General features: G+C 35.6%; 3 protein-coding genes across 4 annotated transcripts; 2 read left to right on the forward strand and 1 right to left on the reverse strand.

Annotated features, from left to right (window-relative positions):
• Positions 1-301: 301 nt before the first annotated feature.
• Positions 302-2,637, reverse strand: LOC113731870 (probable receptor-like protein kinase At1g11050). Its single transcript, XM_027257364.2, has one exon. The coding sequence runs from the start codon at positions 2,312-2,314 to the stop codon at positions 362-364; it is 1,953 nt and encodes a 650-aa protein (XP_027113165.2). The 5' UTR covers positions 2,315-2,637; the 3' UTR covers positions 302-361.
• Positions 2,638-18,486: 15,849 nt separating this feature from the next.
• On the forward strand, positions 18,487-20,521 carry LOC113728760 (probable receptor-like protein kinase At1g11050). Its single transcript, XM_072077446.1, has 2 exons — positions 18,487-18,637; positions 18,689-20,521. Exons 1-2 carry the CDS (start codon positions 18,487-18,489, stop codon positions 20,413-20,415), a joined length of 1,878 nt encoding a protein of 625 aa, XP_071933547.1. The 3' UTR covers positions 20,416-20,521.
• Positions 20,522-23,514: 2,993 nt separating this feature from the next.
• Positions 23,515-25,888, forward strand: LOC113728761 (bax inhibitor 1-like). 2 transcript variants are annotated; one of them, XM_027253125.2, is made up of 4 exons: positions 23,515-23,789; positions 24,267-24,414; positions 24,733-24,888; positions 24,979-25,888. In XM_027253125.2, the coding sequence occupies exons 1-4, from the start codon at positions 23,578-23,580 to the stop codon at positions 25,045-25,047; spliced, it is 585 nt and encodes a 194-aa protein (XP_027108926.2). In that variant the 5' UTR covers positions 23,515-23,577; the 3' UTR covers positions 25,048-25,888. The 2 variants fall into 2 exon arrangements, with proteins under 2 accessions (XP_027108926.2, XP_071937512.1); XM_072081411.1 differs by having other exon boundaries at positions 24,733-25,888.
• The last annotated feature ends 76 nt before the right edge of the window (positions 25,889-25,964 follow it).

The raw sequence follows: 25,964 nt of genomic DNA on the forward strand, positions 1-25,964 counted from the left end.
TAAAACAATTCCTCTAGAATGCAAGGTAAATGGCCAAAAACCAAACCTTTGAAGCCGTGAATTCCTTTCATTTTTCTTTTTTTTAATCATTGTTCGCACAAAGGAAGAGATTATGTTGATATCATATTCATACCATTGAGATATGGGTAATATATATCAGTGGATTGATGTTTTGTCAGTAGTTGAAATGGTCAGCTCATCTAGCGCAAAAGCTTGGACTTGTTTCAAATGGAGTTATGTGTCTGCTTCCCCAATGATTTTATAGTATATGAACTCTTAAGAGCTATAATCTGGTCCAAAATTTTGAATTGAAACTGCTTTCTTTAATGTATATTAAAAAAAGTAAACTACCAAATATGAGCTATGAAACAGATTGTTTTATCTGATGCCTACCGGATGTATATACAGAGTATAAGGTACTTCTATCAGTATAACTTGGCCTATCTGATACTGCAGGGACCTCAATATCTCCTTCAAGCATTTTCAGGGCATCCAAAATGTTAGGCCTTAAAGCCACCATGAGATGAGAACACAGAATTCCCACCATCAAAAATCTCTCCATTACCCCCATAGGATTTCTGCTTGTTGACTCTGCATTTCTCAGCAGTGAAGGATCAAGAACTTCCTCCATCTTCCCAACTTTAACAAGTGACCAAACCCAATCTGCGATAAAGAATATGTCGCGAGAATCAGCAGAGGATGACAGGTCCAGAGCTTTTTTCCCGGTCATGATTTCCAGAACCACGATTCCAAAGCTATAAACATCACTCTTATCAGTCAATTGCCCGTAAAGTGCGTATTCAGGAGCTAGATATCCATGAGTTCCTGCCACTCTGGTTGTAAGATGAGATCCACTGTCTCTACCTTGTCTTGCTAGCCCAAAATCTGCAACTCGTGCTCTCATATGTGCATCTAATAATATGTTTGTGGCCTTGATATCTCTGTGATAAATCGAGGGCTTTACCCCATAATGAAGATAAGCTAGAGCCTTGGCAACATCCAAGATTATGTTCTTCCTCTGAGGCCAAGTTAAGGGCTTTCTGCGAATCCTTTTATGACGTTCTCGAGAAGAGAACAAATGATCGTTTAGATTTCCATTCGGCATATAATCATAAACCAAGTATCTATGGCTCTGATTTCTTTTTGAGACGCAACATCCTCTTAGTGACACTAGATTTCGATGCCTCAAATTGCCGATGATTTCAACTTCATTTAAAAACTCAGCATCCCCTTCAAATTCGGGGTCGGTGATTTTCTTGACAGCAACCACAGTCCCATCCCTCAAAATTCCCTTGTACACAATTCCAAATTGACCTCTCCCAATGAAGTTCTTCGGCGAGAAATAATCAGTTGCCTCCTCAAGTTCTTTAATCTTGAACCATAAAGATCCAGCCATAGGGCTCCAATTTCGCCATGAGCCATCATCATCATCATCATCATCATCAACATCATGGTCAGCCTCCAAAGCCTTTTCGTCTTCTGGATATCTCTTCCTTTTTCTCCTACTTTTCCAGAAAGTGTAAAAAACCACTAAAATACAAATGACAGCAATAGTAGAACCAGCTGCAGCAGCCCCAGAAACGAGAGCTAATTTCCCCATACTGTCAGAATCAGATCTCCTATTCGAGGACATGGGCAGTCCAAAGATACACGAGACTGCACCTAAGCTCTCGGGGCCTAACTGATTCACGATACCTGCAGCATATAGAACGGTGTAGTAAAAGCAACCTCTGGCATGAGAACTATTGCGGTCAACGGCCAGCAGTTGAGAATGAACCTTAAAACCAGCTTGCACACAGGCATCACAGAAAGTCAGATCAGATACGTCTGGCCAGCAGGCAGGGTCCAGGGAGGTAGACGGGCCGACCGCATCCAGCCAGTCTTGCTTGGTATGGATATTGGCACACATATTAGTACCCTTTACAAAATGCACAGGTTCAAAACACATTGATGTCAGATGGGATGGTAAGGAGAGGGAATCGAGCTTCGATTGGAAATCCGATAAACAAGAAATGGAAGTGTTAAGGTCTGGAAGTCTGAAATGATTGGTCTGTTTCAGGTTTTGAGCAAGGCCAATGCCGTAGAGGCTGGTTAGCGTCTGGCAGCATATGCTAGAAGCAGAACTGCTGCCGTCACGAGTCTCATGACCATTTGTTTTGGTGTTCTGCCGGTGATTCTGGCAGGCAGATGAATCCCAGGGTACAGTTAGAACATAACTCAGGTTTATGGGACAGGAACCTGAGACTGAGACTAGATTTGTGTCAACAATGAGAAGTATTGACACTGAAACTATGATCACAATATGAAGCATCATCTTTACCTAAAACTACATCATATGGAGTACTAGAAAGAAGAGGAAACTGGTAACCCCTTTCTAGAATAGAGAAGATGGAGAGTTGTTTTATACCAAATTGCTTGTGTTATAAAATTCATGACCACAGATCTTAATTTCGCTCAAGAATTTCCACAATCTTTCGTCAATATTAGAAGTTACTGACGATCATTGAATTTTTATATCTATTCAGCTCTTCTCAGATGTTTCCAAGTGAAAATGACAAGCGGGTAGGTAATATTGAATTGCATGCTCTATTCAGCCCTCCCAGTCACAGTTCACACTGTGAAGGGTAGCTGAGACTAAGTCGGAATTAATCACATCCGATCCCACAACAGAACATATGTAGAGAGGCCCAAACTCCAATACAGGCCAACTAAAAGTAAAACCAACAGTCAACTCATCATTACTAAAAGCTGCTAGAAGATAGAACAATCAAAAGGTGGCATAATTTCCTTCGACAATTTCCTCTGCCAAGAACGGACGAACCAAACATCTGCTCTCAGGCCTTGGCTAAAGAAGTGACAGGAACCCAAAAGAGGGCTTTCTTTAATTACCAAATGTCAACAAAGGCGAATGCAGATTTCCATGCAAGAGTATTTTAGAAACGGCGTTCTACCACTAAGAGCATAATATTGTAAGGTATTTCTACTGCAGCTAAAAAGACATACAGGTCTTAATGTTCATGTCACAAGTATTTAAAGCATTCAAACTTGATGATAAGCATATCTTTTAGGTACAGCTAAAATATTTCATTATGATCTATGGAAGACTGTGCAGGGAAACGAAATAGAAGTAAATCCCTCGATCAGATGTGAGCAAATAACTAGTTGTATCAATGTTTGTTGTAGTAGTATTTTGTGTCTTGATAATTTCTTGTAGTAGTATTAGTTTTACATACTTGATGGGAGATTATTTTCCTTTGTATACTTGGGACCTCATATTTATCATTTCAAGTCTCTTTCCGAAATAAAAATCTTGATTATCAGTCTAACATATGGTATTTGATTGTTTTGACTGCTTCTTTTATTTTATTATTATTAGTTATTATTTGACCCTTTTTCCTCACAAAAATTCTTGGCTTGATTTAAAGTCAAGTCCTACCGTGTACTTTCTAGGTTATTGGTAGACTTGGAAAGCTGCGCTGACGTACCCAATATTCCTAAAGGTTTTAAGAAATACTAATAAATATCCATTGGAACCGTGGGAATTAAGAAGAGCGGCATTAATTGTGGTCACAGCCATTTCAAAGCTTAGAAGATTCCTTCCATCTCTTCTTCACTTGTTCCTGATCAATTTGCCTGCAATGCATGAGTGGTAAGTTTTGGTATTCAAGCAGTAAATTTTGTTAAGTTCATAAATCCAAGTGTTTACTTTAAAAAAAGAAAAAAAAAAACTCATCGTTCAACTGGGGTGGGGTGCCTTGAAGCAAACATTTTTCGTGAGTGTGTCTGTAGGTTTACCATGTTTTTGGATCATTGGCTGATAAACCATCAAAGCAACACAAAAGCAAAGAGCATTTAACAATAGTACTTTTGGATTATCAAAGGTTGGAACTTAAGTTACGGAAAATTAGTTATCAAACGCTCTAAAGTACTTCTAATATTTAAACGCAATTTTTTTGGGACTAAAGCTCTGTTTGGAATTGTGGTGATTTAAAAAAGAAGCGCTTCTGATAAAAGTGCTTAAAGTTACAAAAAAAGTTGGGTTCTTTAAGTTGCAAAAAATTAATTATCAAATATCGTAAAAATGCTTTTAGTGCTTAAAAGAGAATTTTTTTATAAACGCATCGCAATCAATCATAAACGGTGTCTAAGACGACGACTAATAGTATCAACATCAGCGCAGACCACACCACCGTTACTGTCATTAGTCTCGTTAGTAGTTAGCTTTAGGTAGGTGTAGCCTATACGGCAAGTGGGCTGGATGACGGATCCAATCTCTTTCTGCTTCCGAAGCCGAAACCTCCGAAACTCGGTCCAACTTCTCCAAAGGTCTCTGGTGGGTTTAAGTTGACCCAGCAGTCTAGCAATTAATTAATTACTTAATTAATGAGTGACACTTCAGCGATGAGGTGGGATGCCCCTCAGCCCTGCGTCATTCGAAACTCTACAGCATTTCTGTACGGACGAATTTCGCTCTCATTGGTCTTACAATCAAGCCTAGCCTAGTTGCCACCAAAAAGGGATCAAGCTGTCAGGAGCAGGGGCGTAATTGCAATTGGAATAAAGTTTTAGGGGTGTCAATGTAATTAGCTGATTGGAGCCAAAAGCTGTTAAAAAGTTAGTTATAACTGAATTTGTTAGTATCAGTTTAGTGCGCGGCAATTCTGTGTCAATTGGATTCGGATCCATCATTGGAATGGTATAAATCCGGAACAATGTAATGGAATGAACAACAAGAAATACATCTACAATTTCTCATCCAATTTTCTAACTCTCTTCCTTTTCTCTCTCCCTCACTCTCTCATTCTTCCCTCTCTTTTCTGTCTTTATCTCATTCAAACTTTCCCCAAATCTTCTGATCATAATTCCCCAATTCATCCTGGATTGGAAGGGCCTGACAAATTGGTATCAGAGCTGACGAATCCTCGGCAGCTCGGAGATCAATCTATGGCAGAGAGTACACGCTTCAAAACCCTGGAAGAACATCTACGTAAGCAGGAGCTCAAACTGCAGGAAGTCGTGGAAGATATGAAGAACATACAGCTACAAGTGAAGGAAGAAATGGCCGGCAGGGACAAGAGGTTGGATACGATCGCGTTAGGCATGGATCAGAAGTTTGAGGCACTCACCGCTATGATGAAGACACTACTGAGCAAAGAGAAGAGTGCAGAAGAAGAAGTCAAAACTGGCAGAGATCGGCCGCCATTGCTTCCTACTCCTCCTTTCCACCAGAAGCTGAATTGGGGAGTAGATGAAGAAGATAGGAGTTGGGAGATCGTAGGTAAGATTCCTGGCTATAATCCTCCAAAAATTGAGTTACAAATGTTTAGGGGGGAAAATCCTAGGGAATGGATCAGAAAATGTAATAAGTACTTCCTGTTAAATAAAGTACCTGAGGAGCATAAATTGCTGGTAGTAGAGATGTTTTTAGAAGGAAGAGCTGATAATTGGTTCCAGGGAATCAAATTAGAAAAACCAAGGCTAACGTGGGGGGGAATTTGGGGAGTTGCTATGCCAGAGATTCAAAGGATCATGTTGCAGAGATATTGTGGAGGAATTCAATAAACTGCAGCAGATGAGCACAGTGAAGGCCTATCAGGAAAAGTTTGAGGAGTTAAAAACATTAATGCTGTCTCAGAACCCGAGCCTTAGTGAAGAATACTTCATTTCCAGTTTCACCAGTGGTCTCAAGAAGGAGATCAAACCTATGGTGAGAATGCTCAAGCCAAATACTCTTTCTGGAGTGATGGAGGTAGCTCATTTGCAGGAACAAGCTCTCAGGTTACAGGGAAGGACAATCAAGGAGGGCAACAAGGTGATGGCTGAACCAAAGTTTGGAATGTACAGACATCCAACCTCTGCCAATGGAGGAGTCAGCACCTACAAGTTACCACAGAACAACACACCTAGGGCAGATTCCAGGAATCTAGATAAGAGTCCAGAATTTAAGCGACTATCCCCTCAGGAACTGCAGTTCAGAAGGAGTAATGGCCTATGTTTTAAGTGTGGGGAGAAATTTGGGGCAGGACACCAGTGTAGAATGAAACACTTGAACCTTATGATGTATGAAGAGGAGGAGGACACTGAATTCCAGGATGCTCAAGGGGAGCAGGACGAGCTGATTGGGAATCCAGGAGAGCCAATTGAAATTTCACTCAATGCTCTATCTGACTCACTCAGGCGAAATACTATCATGTTGCAAGGACGAATGGCAGGGGAACCTGTAAAAATTTTGGTGGATACAGGTAGCAGTGACAGCTACATTCACCATAGATTGGTGACTGCATGTGGCATTCCCTTTGAATATGTAAAGCCTTTCACTGTCACAATGGGGGATGGGAGCTTGGTAACCAGTGGAGCTCAGTGTCCAAAGGTCCTGTGGAATGTCCAGAATAATAAATTTTGCTTTGACCTTAGGATTATGGAACTAGGAGATTGGGACATTATCTTGGGGGTAGATTGGATGCACCACTACAGCCCCATAACTTTTGATTTCCACCAACTAAAAATCTCCATGTTCCATCAAGGGGAGGTGGTCACATTGCATGGAGCAGTTAATGATGCCACCCTGGAGCTGATCAGGAGGAAGGATCTCAGAGGCTTCTTGCAAGAGAGAAGGAGATGTTGTGCCATTGCAGCACAACATGAGGAACAGGACACAGGGCAGTCAAGGATTCCAGAAGCAATCACTGCAATCCTGCAGCAATTTTCAGAAATTTTTCAGGAGCCCACTCAGTTGCCTCCCAACAGGCCATTGGATCATCAGATTCCCCTTAAGCCAGGAGCACAAGCTTTCAAAATGAAACCATACAGATACCCTCATTCACAGAAGACTGAGATTGAAAAGCAAATAGCAGACATGCTAAAGTCTGGAATAATCAAGCCAAACAATAGTCCTTATGCTTCACCTGTGCTGTTGGTCAAGAAAAAGGACAATACCTGGCGTTTTTGTGTGGACTATAGGCATCTCAATGACTTGACAGTCAAAGACAGATATCCTATCCCCAACATTGATGAGCTACTGGACGAACTATATGGAGCCAAGTTCTTTTCCAAGATTGACCTCAGATCAGGTTACCACCAGATCAGAGTCAAGTTGGCAGATACACACAAGACAGCCTTTCAGACTCATCAGGGACACTATGAGTTTCTAGTGATGCCATTTGGACTCACGAATGCACCAGCAACCTTTCAAGCATTGATGAATCAGATTTTTGAACCATTCCTAAGGAAGCATGTTTTGGTCTTCTTTGATGACATTTTGGTCTACAGTGCTACCTTGGACCTTCATAAGGAACATCTACAACAGGTACTGGAGGTGCTTCAGCATAACCAATTGTATGCCAAACTATCCAAGTGCTCTTTTACTCAGCAAGAAGTGGAGTATTTGGGGCATGTAGTGTCCAGTGCAGGAGTAAGTATGGACACAAGTAAGGTGGAGTGCATACAGTCATGGCCTACTCCTAAGAGTACTAAAGAACTCAGGGGATTCCTAGGCCTCACTGGCTATTATAGACGTTTCATAAAAGGCTATGGAACAATCAGTAAGCCTCTGACCAACCTGCTGAAGAAAGATGCCTATGACTGGAGTGCAGAATCAACCAAGGCCTTCAATTGTCTTAAGCAGGCCATCACTAGTGCTCCAGTGCTTAGACTACCCAACTTTGGTATTCCCTTTGTGGTGGAAACTGATGCAAGTGGACAAGGCATGGGAGCTGTACTCTTGCAGGAAGGTCATCCCATAGCTTTCATCAGTAAAGCTTTCTCTCTCAGAAATCTGGGGCTATCTGTCTACGAGAAGGAGCTGATGGCATTGGTGTTCGCAGTAACCAAGTGGAAGCATTATCTAGTAGGAAACCACTTCATCATCAGGACGGATCACAAGTCACTGAAATTCTTGCTAGAACAAAGATTGACCACTACTGCTCAGTATAAATGGTTGACAAAGCTGCTAGGATTGGATTATGAGATTCAGTACAAGAAGGGTTCAGAAAACACTGTTGCTGATGTTTTATCTAGAAGAACCAGGGAGGAACTACAACCTGAACCACACCAGCTGATGGCCATTACTGGGGTTCAGCCTCTATGGTTGCAGGAGCTGCAGGACAGTTACTTTGAAGACACACAGTATGGAGAGTTAATGAGTCAACTGCTATTGGATCCTACACCACAGGACTCTGATTTCCAGCTCAGTCAGGGGATACTCAAGTATAAAGGAAAGTTGTTTGTAGGGAATGGCAAGGGAATTAGGCAAAAGCTAATCAGAGCTCTGCATGAATCCCCTATTGGAGGACATTCTGGCCAGAGGGCATGTCTACAGAGGGTGCAAAGCATATTTCACTGGCCAGGAATGAAGAAGGAGATCATTCAATTCATATAGGAATGTGAAGTCTGTCAAAGGAACAAAAGTGAGAGGGTTCCCTATCCAGGATTGCTGCAGCCACTACCAATTCCTACCCAAGCCTGGTCACATATTACTATGGATTTTATTGAAAAGTTACCCAACTCTAGGGGATTTGACACTATTTTGGTGGCCATAGATAGACTGACGAAGTTTGGCCACTTCATGCCACTCTCCCATCCATTCTCAGCTGTTCAAGTGGCGCAGGTCTTCCTGGACCACGTCTACAAACTCCATGGATTGCCAGAATCCATCATAACAGATAGAGACAAGGTATTTACCAGTAAATTTTGGCAGGAGCTATTTAGGATGGCTGGAACTGAGCTGCACTATAGTTCTTCATACCATCCTGAAACTGATGGGCAGAGTGAGAGGTTAAATCAGTGTTTGGAGACCTATTTGAGATGTATGACCAGTGAGAATCCAACTCAGTGGAGTAGGTGGCTCAGCCTAGCAGAACTATGGTATAATACGGCCTATCACACCAGCTTAGGGGTGTCCCCATTTGAAGCTCTATATGGTTACAAACCCCTATCACTACCTATAGGACCCTATCACGACACACTCATTCCAGCTGCTCACAACATGCTGCAGACCAGAGTTCAACTGCTTCAGAGAATCAAAGAGCACCTGCAGCAGGCCCAAAACAGGATGAAGTTGTTTGCAGATAAACATAGAACAGAAAGGGAATTTGAAGTGGGGAATTGGGTTTTCCTGAAGTTACAGCCATATAGGCAACAAACTGTGGCACTCAGGAAAAACCTCAAGTTGACTGCAAAATTTTTTGGACCTTTTCAAATTGTGGAGAAGATCAGTGCTGTGGCATACAAGCTCAAGCTTCCACCTGGTTCTAAAATCCATCCAGTATTTCACGTCTCTCTTCTTAAGCCTAAGTTGGGACCTCATCAGGTTACTACTTCTGCACTACCAGAATTTAATTGTCAAGATCAGTGCCTTCTACAACCTGCTGCAGTTTTGCAGAGGAGGGTGATCATGCGAAATGAGGTCCCTGTGATCCAGTACCTCATCAAATGGTCTCAGCTAGGGGAGGAGGAAGCATCATGGGAAGACCAATCTTTCATCCGAAGCCAGTTTCCTGAGTTTCAGCCTTGAGGACAAGGCTGCTTTCAAGGGTGGAGTAATGTCAGGAGCAGGGGCATAATTGCAATTGGAATAAAGTTTTAGGGGTATCAATGTAATTAGCTGATTGGAGCCAAAAGCTGTTAAAAAGTTAGTTATAACTGAATTTGTTAGTATCAGTTTAGTGCGCGGCAATTCTGTGTCAATTGGATTCGGATCCATCATTGGAATGGTATAAATCCGGAACAATGTAATGGAATGAACAACAAGAAATACATCTACAATTTCTCATCCAATTTTCTAACTCTCTTCCTTTTCTCTCTCCCTCACTCTCTCATTCTTCCCTCTCTTTTCTGTCTTTATCTCATTCAAACTTTCCCCAAATCTTCTGATCATAATTCCCCAATTCATCCTGGATTGGAAGGGCCTGACACAAGCTTCACTGTAGATTGGGAGTTCGAATTTCACTCTCGACGAAAAATTTAAAAGAGGTGTCAGAGCAACCTTTTGATCTAGTCAAATTCTTATACCTACTAACTTTTTATACATAACTTGTGCTCTAGTCAAATTCTTATACCTACTAACTTTTTATACACAACTTCTTTAACCTTCTCTCCTGCTAGATTAAGATAGATTAGATTATAAAAATATTGTTGTCGTAAAAAAAAATCTTACGATTGTTTTCTATCCATTTACACTAACTAACATATAACTAAGAACGGTTTAGAGTTCACACTATCCATTGTTAAACTTGAGAAATGTCATTTGAATCCTATTTTTTATTATTTACACTCATTGTCATATTGTTTATATTATCATATAGTCTAATAAACAAAAATTATATAATTAGAATGATAGTACAAATGTGATTAACCAAACATAGAAGTACAAGTAACATTTCCCATTAAACTCTAAAAAATCAAAATTAAATATGTCCAGCGTGACATTTGGCAGGAATAGTTGATAGATTTTATCCCATTGAAACCTTTACCAATTATTTTTTTTAATGTTAATATTTAAAACTTTTCTACGCCAGTCTAGTATATACCAACTAATTTAGATACACTCCACGTATGTAAAATATTGAATTCAAATTCTGTACATGTATCATATATATTCATCCCTAGCATATACCATATACAACATCAGTTTATAAGGAAAAATTATTCCTTAAATAATTATAATATAAATGGAAAATCGTTCAAAACGTCCCTCACATTTTATAAGATGACTTTTTTTGTCCCTCACTTTAAAAAGTGTAATTTTACGTCATTTACAAATTCACATTGACCAAATTTGGTTCCTACCTGGATTTCCGACTAGTTTTTTACCAGAATCCACCACGTGACTTGCATGTGATCATTTTTTAAGGACAAAATTGTCAAATCAAAATTTTACATAATCTGATTCATAGTCCCTCACATTTCACAAAATGAATTTTTTCATTCCTAACATTTTACAAAATGAGTTGTTTCGTTCTTCACATTTGAAAAAATGAATTTTTTCATCCCTCATATTTTTCAAAATGAATTTTTTTATCCCTTCTTGATCATGTATACAAATAGCTTTTTTTCTATAAACCCACGTATATATCTATTTGATTTTATCTAAATAGTATGAATAACATGTAATTTATTTCTATTGGATTTCATCTAAATATGCTAATCGTAGTTATACACATGCTATTCAATAGATATATATAGGGGTTTAAAACTAATACTCCCTCCGTCCCATTTTCTTAGTCTTGGTTTTTTTTTCACACAGATTAAGAAAGTGTAATTAATTTGGTTGGAAACATAAATTTAGATTAATAATTTCCTAAAATACCCTTATGCTAATGCATTTATCTATGTATTGGAAAAGCTCAATGCATTTAATATAGTGGGTTAGTATTTAATGACAATGTATTAATAACAAGTTATTTAATAAGGGTATTTTAGGCAACTTGAAAGATTACTACATTCCTTAATGGGAAAATGGACTACAATTTGGGACAGACGAAAAAGGAAAACAAGACTAAGAAAATGGGACGGAGGGAGTAATTTTGTTTGAAACCCATTTATATATTTATATGATTTCACCATTTGAACTTATTCAATATTTGTGACATTTCTCTTTTGGTAATAATTTATTTATTGAGTTGTATAATAAGGTCATCTAATTAATGGGTCCTAACTCGAATTCTATAATTGTACTAATAAATTTCAGTTTAAATCTGAAATTTCTACTCGACACTTTTAAGACCAACAGTTGAATTACTTGTCTTGTGATTTTGTTAAAATTTGAAAGTGTCAATCACTTATTTCTTTTTGTCAAACTTTTCTTTTGTTTACTTTTTCTATCCAAATTTAATTCGATATAAACACCCGATAATATTTAGGATTAAATGTCTTCTTTATTTTCAAACTAATTTTGTACCCGTTCGTTGAACGGGAATCGTCGAAAAATAATAAACTTTAGTCAATTTATAAAAATGTCAATATAAAATACATATTTAATGTATAATCTATTATAACTTTTCTTAAGTATATTACTATGTGCGCATTGTAATGTAAAGTATTTTTATAATATAAATTTGAACATCTAATTCAGTGAATAATAATTCAAAAATAGAAAAAATAACATTCAATAATACCATAACATTCAAAAACTTGAAAATAAATAAAACGTGCAGTAAATAGTATCAAATAATATTCTACTATTCAAAAACTTGTTTTTATTTTTTTCTGTCTGAACATTCTTCTCGATTTGTCCGTGCAAATCAGCATTTATTGATTTTCTATTATCACTACATGATAGCAAAGTAGGATAACTAAGTATAAAAAAAATAAATGATTTATCGCATTCAAGTTTGTGTATAACAATACGTAAAGATTATAATTAAGTAAACGGCCAGAGTCTTTTAATTAACTAATGAATTTACAGATATATCTAATAGAGATATTTATGTCTCTTGTATTTATATCGCATTACTTTCCAGTGCCTTTTGTTTTTGGTTGTTTTTCTTGAAGGCAAATTAACAAACATCATAGTATATGATCACAAAAATCAATTAACAAACATGTTAGAAAAAATCCTACAAAAATAACGATGAAAGTACTTGTTTAAATCCTATGTCTTCATACAAAACAAATAGAAAATAAAACAAAAAAAAATAAAATTCAAGATATGTTACTAAACTCTTACAATTGAAGATCAACATGCTTTAAAAAAAAAAATATATATATATATACATATATATATTGAAAGAAGATATACCTGATAATCAAAAGGAGTGGAAATCCAAAATCGATACTTTAATATGCCAACCACTTGCACTGAAAATATCTAACCATGAATTTGATGCTTGAAATCAATATATTAGAGGTTATATATAGTGTAGACATAGGAAATAAGAATTGATAAAAATACAAAGAGATATTGATAAGAACATTAAAAGTATGTTTATCTTAATTTAAATTGCTTAAAGTACGTAACTTTGGGTAGGAAATAAGAATCTTATAATATTAAGAATTTTTACAGGAAATAAAATCATAATCGTCCAAATAACTTTGGGTAGGAAATAAGATCTCATGTGATCCGTACTATGCATGTATATAAATCTGTACGTAATAAATTTACAAATGCGTTATCAAGATAGATTTTACCGACCTTAAAAGACCACCTCCACTCCTTTAAGTGCATGGACTCCTATGATGTGGGTCCACACAAGAAATACATCTACAATTTCTCATCCAATTTTCTAACTCTCTTCCTTTTCTCTCTCCCTCACTCTCTCATTCTTCCCTCTCTTTTCTGTCTTTATCTCATTCAAACTTTCCCCAAATCTTCTGATCATAATTCCCCAATTCATCCTGGATTGGAAGGGCCTGACACAAGCTTCACTGTAGATTGGGAGTTCGAATTTCACTCTCGACGAAAAATTTAAAAGAGGTGTCAGAGCAACCTTTTGATCTAGTCAAATTCTTATACCTACTAACTTTTTATACATAACTTGTGCTCTAGTCAAATTCTTATACCTACTAACTTTTTATACACAACTTCTTTAACCTTCTCTCCTGCTAGATTAAGATAGATTAGATTATAAAAATATTGTTGTCGTAAAAAAAAATCTTACGATTGTTTTCTATCCATTTACACTAACTAACATATAACTAAGAACGGTTTAGAGTTCACACTATCCATTGTTAAACTTGAGAAATGTCATTTGAATCCTATTTTTTATTATTTACACTCATTGTCATATTGTTTATATTATCATATAGTCTAATAAACAAAAATTATATAATTAGAATGATAGTACAAATGTGATTAACCAAACATAGAAGTACAAGTAACATTTCCCATTAAACTCTAAAAAATCAAAATTAAATATGTCCAGCGTGACATTTGGCAGGAATAGTTGATAGATTTTATCCCATTGAAACCTTTACCAATTATTTTTTTTAATGTTAATATTTAAAACTTTTCTACGCCAGTCTAGTATATACCAACTAATTTAGATACACTCCACGTATGTAAAATATTGAATTCAAATTCTGTACATGTATCATATATATTCATCCCTAGCATATACCATATACAACATCAGTTTATAAGGAAAAATTATTCCTTAAATAATTATAATATAAATGGAAAATCGTTCAAAACGTCCCTCACATTTTATAAGATGACTTTTTTTGTCCCTCACTTTAAAAAGTGTAATTTTACGTCATTTACAAATTCACATTGACCAAATTTGGTTCCTACCTGGATTTCCGACTAGTTTTTTACCAGAATCCACCACGTGACTTGCATGTGATCATTTTTTAAGGACAAAATTGTCAAATCAAAATTTTACATAATCTGATTCATAGTCCCTCACATTTCACAAAATGAATTTTTTCATTCCTAACATTTTACAAAATGAGTTGTTTCGTTCTTCACATTTGAAAAAATGAATTTTTTCATCCCTCATATTTTTCAAAATGAATTTTTTTATCCCTTCTTGATCATGTATACAAATAGCTTTTTTTCTATAAACCCACGTATATATCTATTTGATTTTATCTAAATAGTATGAATAACATGTAATTTATTTCTATTGGATTTCATCTAAATATGCTAATCGTAGTTATACACATGCTATTCAATAGATATATATAGGGGTTTAAAACTAATACTCCCTCCGTCCCATTTTCTTAGTCTTGGTTTTTTTTTCACACAGATTAAGAAAGTGTAATTAATTTGGTTGGAAACATAAATTTAGATTAATAATTTCCTAAAATACCCTTATGCTAATGCATTTATCTATGTATTGGAAAAGCTCAATGCATTTAATATAGTGGGTTAGTATTTAATGACAATGTATTAATAACAAGTTATTTAATAAGGGTATTTTAGGCAACTTGAAAGATTACTACATTCCTTAATGGGAAAATGGACTACAATTTGGGACAGACGAAAAAGGAAAACAAGACTAAGAAAATGGGACGGAGGGAGTAATTTTGTTTGAAACCCATTTATATATTTATATGATTTCACCATTTGAACTTATTCAATATTTGTGACATTTCTCTTTTGGTAATAATTTATTTATTGAGTTGTATAATAAGGTCATCTAATTAATGGGTCCTAACTCGAATTCTATAATTGTACTAATAAATTTCAGTTTAAATCTGAAATTTCTACTCGACACTTTTAAGACCAACAGTTGAATTACTTGTCTTGTGATTTTGTTAAAATTTGAAAGTGTCAATCACTTATTTCTTTTTGTCAAACTTTTCTTTTGTTTACTTTTTCTATCCAAATTTAATTCGATATAAACACCCGATAATATTTAGGATTAAATGTCTTCTTTATTTTCAAACTAATTTTGTACCCGTTCGTTGAACGGGAATCGTCGAAAAATAATAAACTTTAGTCAATTTATAAAAATGTCAATATAAAATACATATTTAATGTATAATCTATTATAACTTTTCTTAAGTATATTACTATGTGCGCATTGTAATGTAAAGTATTTTTATAATATAAATTTGAACATCTAATTCAGTGAATAATAATTCAAAAATAGAAAAAATAACATTCAATAATACCATAACATTCAAAAACTTGAAAATAAATAAAACGTGCAGTAAATAGTATCAAATAATATTCTACTATTCAAAAACTTGTTTTTATTTTTTTCTGTCTGAACATTCTTCTCGATTTGTCCGTGCAAATCAGCATTTATTGATTTTCTATTATCACTACATGATAGCAAAGTAGGATAACTAAGTATAAAAAAAATAAATGATTTATCGCATTCAAGTTTGTGTATAACAATACGTAAAGATTATAATTAAGTAAACGGCCAGAGTCTTTTAATTAACTAATGAATTTACAGATATATCTAATAGAGATATTTATGTCTCTTGTATTTATATCGCATTACTTTCCAGTGCCTTTTGTTTTTGGTTGTTTTTCTTGAAGGCAAATTAACAAACATCATAGTATATGATCACAAAAATCAATTAACAAACATGTTAGAAAAAATCCTACAAAAATAACGATGAAAGTACTTGTTTAAATCCTATGTCTTCATACAAAACAAATAGAAAATAAAACAAAACAAAAAAAATTCAAGATATGTTACTAAACTCTTACAATTGAAGATCAACATGCTTTAAAAAAAAAAAAAATATATATATATACATATATATATTGAAAGAAGATATACCTGATAATCAAAAGGAGTGGAAATCCAAAATCGATACTTTAATATGCCAACCACTTGCACTGAAAATATCTAACCATGAATTTGATGCTTGAAATCAATATATTAGAGGTTATATATAGTGTAGACATAGGAAATAAGAATTGATAAAAATACAAAGAGATATTGATAAGAACATTAAAAGTATGTTTATCTTAATTTAAATTGCTTAAAGTACGTAACTTTGGGTAGGAAATAAGAATCTTATAATATTAAGAATTTTTACAGGAAATAAAATCATAATCGTCCAAATAACTTTGGGTAGGAAATAAGATCTCATGTGATCCGTACTATGCATGTATATAAATCTGTACGTAATAAATTTACAAATGCGTTATCAAGATAGATTTTACCGACCTTAAAAGACCACCTCCACTCCTTTAAGTGCATGGACTCCTATGATGTGGGTCCACACAAGAAATACTCCCTATCATCTGGGCAGAGATGTATTGTGATTAAAGAATTATTAGCAAAAATATATTAAAAAAAAAAGACGAGCGGAGGACACTACGGACGGAGACCTTTCTCTTGGATTGGAGGACACTACGGACGGAGGGTCGGGTAGGGGCCTTCGGGGTGCAAAACTTCAACATATATCTAATGTTTTATCTCATCTTTCTTTAGCTATGATAATGGGATTTTATTTCTTTGGTTGATGACACTCCATTTTCTTTATGGACTTTTCCAAAATTTTTCAATCAGATGAAGTGCCATTTCTCTTTGTACATCAATTATGCATGGGGACTGTGAGTCTTGTAAAAACTTTCTCGGGCTAACTTTCTTTAATTTTTATGTCTAGATTGTTTGTATGTTGTTCTATATATGGGTAGATTATCTTAAAATAAAAAAGATATATGATGAAACTGTTAAAAAAAAAGAATAGGACACTAAAAAAAATATATTATCATTTATTCCTATATATCTAATAGAGGAGATTTATGTTTCTTTTATTTATATCGCATTACTTTCCAGTTCCTTTTTTGGGTAGGAAATAAGAATCATATAATATTAAGAATTTTTATAAGAAATAAGAATTGATATATATCCAAACAAAAAAGGAGCAAACCACGTAGGAAACTACTTGCCTTCTCGTTAAGTTACGTAGGAAAGAGAAAATATAAAGGGATAAGTATGAGGATACGACTTTATTATATATATATATATATATATATATATATATATATGATTTCGAGTAAAAGAAAATGAATATAAGTGAAAAACTAACAATTTTTTTAAACCCATGTATATATCTATTTGATTTCACTTGAGCAATACGAATAGTATGTAATATATCTCTATTTGATTTCACATACTATTCGTAATGTTCAGGTGAAATCAAATAAATATATACATGGATTTAAAAAAAATTATTCACACACATGATCAATAAAAGATGAAAAAATTCATTTTGAAAAATGTGAAAGATGAAAAAATTCATTTTGTGAAATGTAAGGGACGAACAAATTTATTTTATAAAATGTGAGAGATTATGAATCGAATTATATAAAATTTGATTTGACAAATTTGCCCTTAAAATATGATCACGTGTAAGTCACGTGGTGGATTCCGACAAAAAACTAGTCAAAAACCTAGGTAGGGACCAAATTTGGTCAACGTGAATTTGTAAAAGACGTAAAATTACACTTTTAAAAGTGAGGGATAAAAAAAATAATTTTATAAAATGTGAGGGAAGTTTTGAACGATTTTCCCTAATATAAAATATTGCTTTTTGCTGAAAAAATGATAAAATTTACCCTCGAGATCTAATGTCATTGACAACCTTAAGAATTAGTAGTACTATTTTTCTTCTTTCAACAAAATGAAAAGAAAAAGTCGCGCAGCCGGCGGCTTTAAATTATTTTGAAAATTTGCTTTATGTGTGTGAGTAAAGAAAAATTCTCCACCATTTGTTTGTGCCGAGCCGTCACTCAGCTATATAATCCCGCATCCACGCGGGGAATGAACTGCAGACAATTTTATTGCCCTAATGAAACTACATTCACTTCTGAACTTCTTTAGAGGTTTACATAATTAGGAAAATGACAGGCTATGTAAAATCAACACCTATGTCAATTTTCCATTTTGATCTTTTAGTTTTGTTATGTGATTTTGTGTTTTAAGCAGTCAATAATTTTTATTGTCTAATAATTCAAGATTTTCTTTTTAAAATCTCTTGCAGTGCATTACTGGACTGAAACCAATTTTAACATAGAACTGAAACTAGATACAGGGCAGACACCACATTTTTGAGGGAAGAAAGACATTGGTCAGCATGAATTCTGAGTCCTTAGCAGTAGTTCTTTTCCTAGTACTTTGTCTTGTTCTTTCGGATGCTTCAATCTCTTCATCCCCTGCATGCCCCCTTGACCTGAATTATGTCCTAACAATCCCATGGACAACTACAGCCTGCGAGAATTTCTCAGGTTCAAGTAAGACCCCACAGAAAGCAAACAGCTCTGTTAATTCCACTTCAGGGAACGGCGATTGCTGTCAGAATCTTCTGTCTCTCATTGGCATAGCACTTGCCAACAGACTTAAAGAAACCTCTAGATTCCAGCTACCTGATTTACCAACTTCTGTTTCTTGCCTCAACGACTTCCAATCCAAGCTCAATTCTCTCTCTCTTCCCTCCAATCTCACTTCTCTCTGCTTTGATCCTATGCAATTTGTGATCTCACCAAATGTCTGTGCCTCCATCCAGACAGCTCAAGATTGGAACAATAAGCTTGGCCCCTCCACTGCCCTCAACTCTGCCTGCAGCTCTGATCTCAATGATCCCAGTGCTTGCAGCGCCTGTATTTCTGCTGGTTTTCAAGTTCAGGCACAGTTGAGTGCAATCGATGGTAACCAGTCTCACTCTTTGAACTGCCTTTATTTCACAATTTTGTACACTGCAGCGTTTGTCAACAAGCTTGGCACTGAAGATTATGGTGATATAGATTGCATTTTCAACCTTCCAGTTAGCTCCCAAAGGAAATCTTCCCATAAGCCACATTTAGCACTGATCTTGGGACTAACTGGAGCAAGTCTCGCGGTCCTGGTGATATCTATGTTCTTAGGGTTGTATTATTGGCAGATGAAGAGGAGAAGAAGCAGCAATGACAATGAGTCTAATTTGGAATTTGAGGAAGTAGCAGCTCTACCAGCCTTGAGGCCTAATACGTCTACATGGTTCAGCATTCATGAGCTCCAGAAAGCTACTGACAATTTCTCTTCCACGAATCTAATAGGCAAAGGTGGATTTGGGATTGTTTACAAGGGAATACTAGATGATGGTGCTGCTGTTGCGGTGAAAAAGATTATGGAGTCGGATATTCGAGGAAATGAAGAATTTCTGAATGAAGTTGACATCATTAGTAACTTAAAGCATCGAAACCTTGTGCCGCTCAGAGGTTGCTGCGCGACGGATGAAATAGTAAATGATGGACAACACGGGAGTCATAGATATCTTGTTTATGAGTATATGTTTAATGGAAATCTAAATTCCCACTTGTTTCCAGTGTCTAAGGATGGAACCAGGAAGCAACCACTTGGCTGGCCTGAAAGAAAAAGCATAATATTGGATGTTGCAAAAGGCATATCCTATTTGCACTATGGAGTAAAGCCAGCAATTTATCATAGAGACATTAAGCCCACAAATATCCTGCTGGACGCTGAGATGAGGGCAAGAATTGCAGATTTCGGGTTGGCTAAGGAAAACAGAGAGGGGCAGTCTCATCTAACAACTAAAGTGGCAGGAACACATGGATATCTGGCTCCTGAATATGCCCTTTACGGGCGATTGACTGAGAAGAGTGATGTCTACAGCTTCGGAGTGGTGGTTTTGGAGATAATGTGTGGGAAGAAGGCTCTTTCTTGGTCTTCCTCTGAGTCGTCTCAAGCCATTTTAATCGCTGATTGGGCTTGGTCAATGGTGAAATCAGGGAAGATGGATGAAGTTTTGGATTCTGCTTTGTTGAGGGGTGGAGAGGGTGATTCAGGTTCAGCAAATACAAATTCCAAGGGTGTAATGGAGAAATTTATGCTTGTTGGCATCTTATGTGCTCATGTAACAGAGGCAATAAGGCCTACAATTTTGGATGCAATGAAAATGTTGGAAGGAGATATTGAGGTTCCTGAAATTCCAGACAGGCCACAGCCCCTCATGCGTCCTTCTTTCTATGATACTTACATGGCCGTGGGGAATGGCGAATGTAGCTAAATAATGCAGGAGACAAATGCTCTGACGCAGAGGCTGCGATCCATAGCGGACCTCCTACTTTATGTTAGTCATGACAACTGAACCAAACCAATAGCCAACTGCAAGAGATTTCCATTCCCCCTCACACATTCCCTTTCCTATTGTAAGAAACAAGAGGTTGCTTGTTGGAAATTTTTTATGTACTTACTTTTGTGTAGCTAGACTGCTAGAGATAATTTAAGGATTTTGTAAAAAAAAAAAAAAGAAAAATGTTGCAGCAAAAAGAGTATTTGGTTAGATTATAAAAGCTTCTTATGTATATCTTGATTTTCGATTATAATGAAGGCGAGGAGTGACAGAGTGATTGGTTAGAATTATGGAAAACATTTGAGAAATGAGAACAGGTAGAAGTTTATCATTGTCATTACTATATAAAAAGTATGACGAGTCTTAACAACAGAGAATGTAAGAATGTAAGCATATTTTATTATTAGTTTTTATTATGCCTAAATTATTCTGATGTCTTTCAATTAGAGTTATTGTATTTTAATCATGACACCAATAAGAAAAATGAAAAGTTTCAGTAAATTACATCTCAAAAATGTTGGCAATCAAAATTAAAAACTATCCATTTACAACTACATTCCCTAATCATTTCCCTCATCTCCAATTATTGTGTGTGTTAAAATTATCTCCAATTATTATATTGCTATGTGTGAAAATTAAAGTTAAGTATATTTTATATACATATTGGTCTAGAAGAAAATCACAATTAATAAGAAGGAAAAAGGTTATAAACAATTAAGGGAAAAATAAAAGGTTAAATTGATGATTAAATCCACTACATTATGTCATATTGATAAAGAAAACTCCCAAAAAAATTTTTATCGATAATTATAAAAAAAAAGGAACAGAAAAGGTTTACAACTACCAAAATTGACAAAAATTTATTGTATCCAAATCAAAATGTTTTAGCATACATTTTCAAGTTTTGTTGCATGCATCGGTTTGACACAACATAGAAAATTTCCTCCTTTTACTATCACAATCCAAATAAAATATGCAACAATTTAGCTTAGATATGATAATATTCCATTTTTAGAGTTTTTGTAATTGTAATATGCACAATAAATTTTTAATTATTTTGTATATAACAAACATTTTGCACAACTAGCAATTGCTTAATTTTGTTTATTGTATGGTTTCTTAGTCAATATAATACTGACAATTTAGTTTAAATATGATAATCTTCCATTTTCAAAGTTTTTGTAATTGTAGAATGCATAACAAATGTTTAATTGCTTTGTATACAATAAACTTTTTGTACAACTACTAATTGTTTAATTTTATTCGTTATATAGTTTTTTAGTTTATATTTATGCCATATGCCAATAATAAATGTTTTATATATAAATTTCGTATATTAAGCGTTATATATTTTTTTAAAAATATATTCACATATAAAGTACGTAAATTATTACTAGTTTTATATTCATGTGCAAAATATGTGAGTTATTAATAAGAAAGTACGCAATTTTTTTGCTGCATAGCATGAATTTGAAAAACTCATCCAGCTCAGCTCATTCCCGCGAAATCGCAACAAGTAACTCGTTCCCACTTTCCCAAGAATACCCCCAACGAATTTCACCACACCCCAGAATATATCTTTATCTCAGCCCATAAATAAGCGAAACTATAATAACCGCCAAGAAAAGGGCAATCAAAATCTTCTTGTATTCTACTCTTATTTTGCTTCCTGAAAGCAACGATATTAACCACCTTCCAAGCTCCTCAGCCATCTCCATTCTTTCTCTGCAGACTTCAGTTTCATTTCATACTCAATACTTACCCATCAGAATCATGCCGTGGGGAAACCGTGCATTGGCGGCAGCAACAAATCGCTTGAGCAGGGACTTCACGTACGAGAATTTGATGGACCTTGAAGAAGTCTCTCCCTTCATCCATGCTCACCTCTCCAAAGTAATCATCAATTTCTTTTTTCTTTTTTAATTTTGTTAGTATATTTCTGATCTTGCTATACTTATTCTTCTGGGTTTTTTGAAATTTTTACACTACTGCACAAAAAATAAGTTGCCGGATTATCTTGCCGGGAAAATGTTGGAATTGATGGAGGAAAATAGTGGTGGAATTTTTATTACTTGGGTAGTTTTGTTCTCTGTTTCAGTTAATTAGAATAATCTCGAGACTAGCTAGTTCTTGAGGATGTTTCATGATCTCTGACCGTAAAGTTGGATGTGATCGTCATTTTGTGGGTTTTTGTTATCTGAAAGAAATTCTTGATGAGTTTTGTTAGGGGTAAAAACAGAGAGTGCTGGAGCCTGGAGTACGTAGGTTTTGTCATTGGATGATTGCATGCATGCAAAATGTGAATAATTACATAAAGAAATGATTGGTTTTCTTGATTATGATCAGCAACAGAAAGAAAACGAAGAAATGATGATTACTTATTTGTTGACCATGATCAGTATTATTGCCTGTTGATTTTTTACAAGGGATTGATTTGAAAAGTCCACCAAGTAAAATTGATGATGTGACGTGAGTGAATCAAAATTAAGTTTATTGTCTTCGCGATATTTTTACTCTTATCAATGAATTAAGGAAGTGAATTTAAGCTGAGTAATCTTTTATATAGTCTCGTTCATTTTTTTCTTTACTGATCATTTGACATCTAATGATCATGGACTGGTTTTTGCACTTGATCATATGGTAATCATTTTCACGGAGGTTCTATCTACCAGTGTCCAGTTTTGATAGCATTTGTGTTCTGCTGGTCTTAAATGTCTCATGAAAAAGACTGATTTTCCATTTATAAACTCTATCAGATGGATTTGATTGTTTAATTGATCGACTAATGCAATGCAGGTTTACCTCACACTTTTTGCTGCTCTAACATGCATGTCTCTTGGATATGCGCTGGATATCCATGCCAGTCTTGGGGGCGTAGTCACGTTTCTTGGAATCATAGGAAGCTCTGCATGGTTTTGGCGGACAAACCCATGGAAAGAGGTTTAATTTCGCTACTGTTGCTTCTAATCAGCCCTTTACATAACCAAGCTTCCTTTTAAATACTTTACAATCGCGTGCTGTTAATTATCTCAGACTAATTAAACTCTGTCATTATTTCTCTTTTCTTTAACACAGAGACAAAGAGTCATTCTCTTGATGGTAATTGGATTGTGCATCGGAGTTTCTTTGGCTCCAGTGGTTGACCTTCTCGGCACAATTGGTGAAGGAAAGAATACGGTCTTCAATGGGGCCTTAAATGTTGGTCCTCTGATTGGCCCCCTCATTGCAATGGATAAAGCAGCTGCTGGACTTCTTAAAGGAGCCCCAGATGGTAGTCTGATCAACTCTCTCATCCCAGCTGATGAACGGTAAACATATATATTAGCTTCATCTCTTGGATGGCAATATATCTTTTCTTGAACTGTTGTTGTATCTTGTCCAACAGTGTATATTGATTATTGACAGTAACTAATTTTATTGTCATCTTAGTCCTTGTGCGGTAATATGTTAACTACTTAGCTTCCGGTTGTCATGGCCCTTGCCACAGTCTTATTAACAGAACCTATCCCAGTCTTAGTTCCTGCCTTCTGTTCTTTAACCAAACAGATCTCAGTTGATTATTCAGTGTAAGAAAGTTGACCGGCCTGGACGAAAATTATTGTCCAAACGAAAATCTTAATGCAATAGATATGCATGCATCTGTTCTTTACAGTAGTTTTGCTCATTCTGGAACAAAATTTCCTGCACATGATTAGGCCGGCAACGGAAGATAGAACAGAAGGATTTGCAACTTCATTTATTAGTCAATACAATCCAGAATGTAAATTGAATTCATTGATTCGCAGAGACGTTCTCCTTGCTATATCTGGAGCTGCTGCAATCTTCTTGTGTTTTGGAGTGGTAACTAAAGACAGACGGGATAGGCTTGAAATGTACGTTTTTGGTGTAACGCCTTCAGCTGCTATGTTGTGTGCTGGTTCAGTCACCTTTCAGGTAAATGAAACCAATCCAATTATTCCAACAGTTGTTTGCTAGAGGTGCATTACTTACAGTCTAAAAGACCAGTTTAGCATCGTGACAGTAAACTCATCTTCTAATCGTAGTATGTTGATCATATGGCATTATGTGCAACAAATCTCTGTTCGAACATAATTAAAACAAGTAGCAGTAGTCTAGTAGTATAAGCAGGAAATTTGGCGGAACTTTTTTATGATCGTTGGAAACATATTCAATGTTGGTATTTAAACATATTCAATGTTCATCTGAAAAAAGATGTGACTTCTTATACATGCGTGTGTATAATGGATGCAGATGAATTACAAGTTCCTCTGGCTCATAGGGTATGTGGTTGCATACAGTCAGGAGATTGTTGTACGAGCTCGCCGTGGAGATAACTACTATACGCAACATTGTGTTGCCTTCTTCCTTGACATCATTCCATTTACTTTCCATCTTGGCCGAATTACAGTAAGTGTGTGTGTGTGTGTCCATGTGTCTGCCAGCACTTTGCTTTCTAATCCACTTTGCCTTCTTCCTTGATGTTTCTTGTGGATGCAGCTGAGAAAACTAGCTTCGGAGCTGAGAAATCTGTATACCTGCTTGCTAAATCTCGCACAAGGAGATTAAATTTTCTCTTATTCTGCAAAAGGGCTCGATCTGTTAGTAGAGATCAATTAACCATTCTGTATAGCAATTTTGCAAGAGTTAGCTCTGGATACAAGGAAAAGATCATGATAAGAAAATTGACTTTTTGGCTCGATACTTTCAGTCTGCAATCGTCTATATTCTCTGCACCATGCATTAATTCGTCAGAGCACTGTGATTCTTCACGAAAATGCTTATGAAACTTTTTTTTTTTTTTTAAAGATAGTTTTAACGCTAGAATCATTGATAATCCAGCTACGAGCTTTTGGTACAGTTGTTTTGTTTTGGTTTGGTTTCTTTTCTTTCTTTTATATCTCAATTATCTGATTGCTTCTCCGCTTTGGGGATGCTTGTAGCATATGATTTGGTCCTAATGACCAGCAGTTGGTTGAACAACATTAGTATTTACTCCTGCTATGGTTGTTTTGAAGACAATGTGTGGGAAGACATCTCTTTCTTTGCTTTCTACGGAATCTCCTACCACGATTTTAGTGACTGATTGGGCTTGGAAAACGGTGAAATCAGGGAAACTGAATCAGGTTTTGATTGTGCTTTGCTGAAGGAATTGAGAAGGGAATTCAGCAAATGCATATTCAAAGGCTGCAGGACACAGATTGGTGCTTGTTGGGATTTTATGCGCTCATGTGACTAGGGAGTTTGGATGCAATGAAAATGTTGGAAGTAGATATCAAAGTTCTATGATCGTCTATGACTATGGAAACTTGGCCGTCCCAATTCCTGCACAACCATATAGACCTGAACTATATCAAGTCAGTCGGCAAAAATTGCCCCTGTTTCCTCCAAAAAAAAAAAAAAAAAAAAAGGAAGTTAGATATCCGTTTAGTCGTATATAGCTATAGGTATTTCAAACATTATAATATCGTGAAAAAGTGAATCTT

This window comes from Coffea arabica, chromosome 2e (assembly GCF_036785885.1).
Source record: "Coffea arabica cultivar ET-39 chromosome 2e, Coffea Arabica ET-39 HiFi, whole genome shotgun sequence".
NCBI lineage: Eukaryota > Viridiplantae > Streptophyta > Magnoliopsida > Gentianales > Rubiaceae > Coffea > Coffea arabica.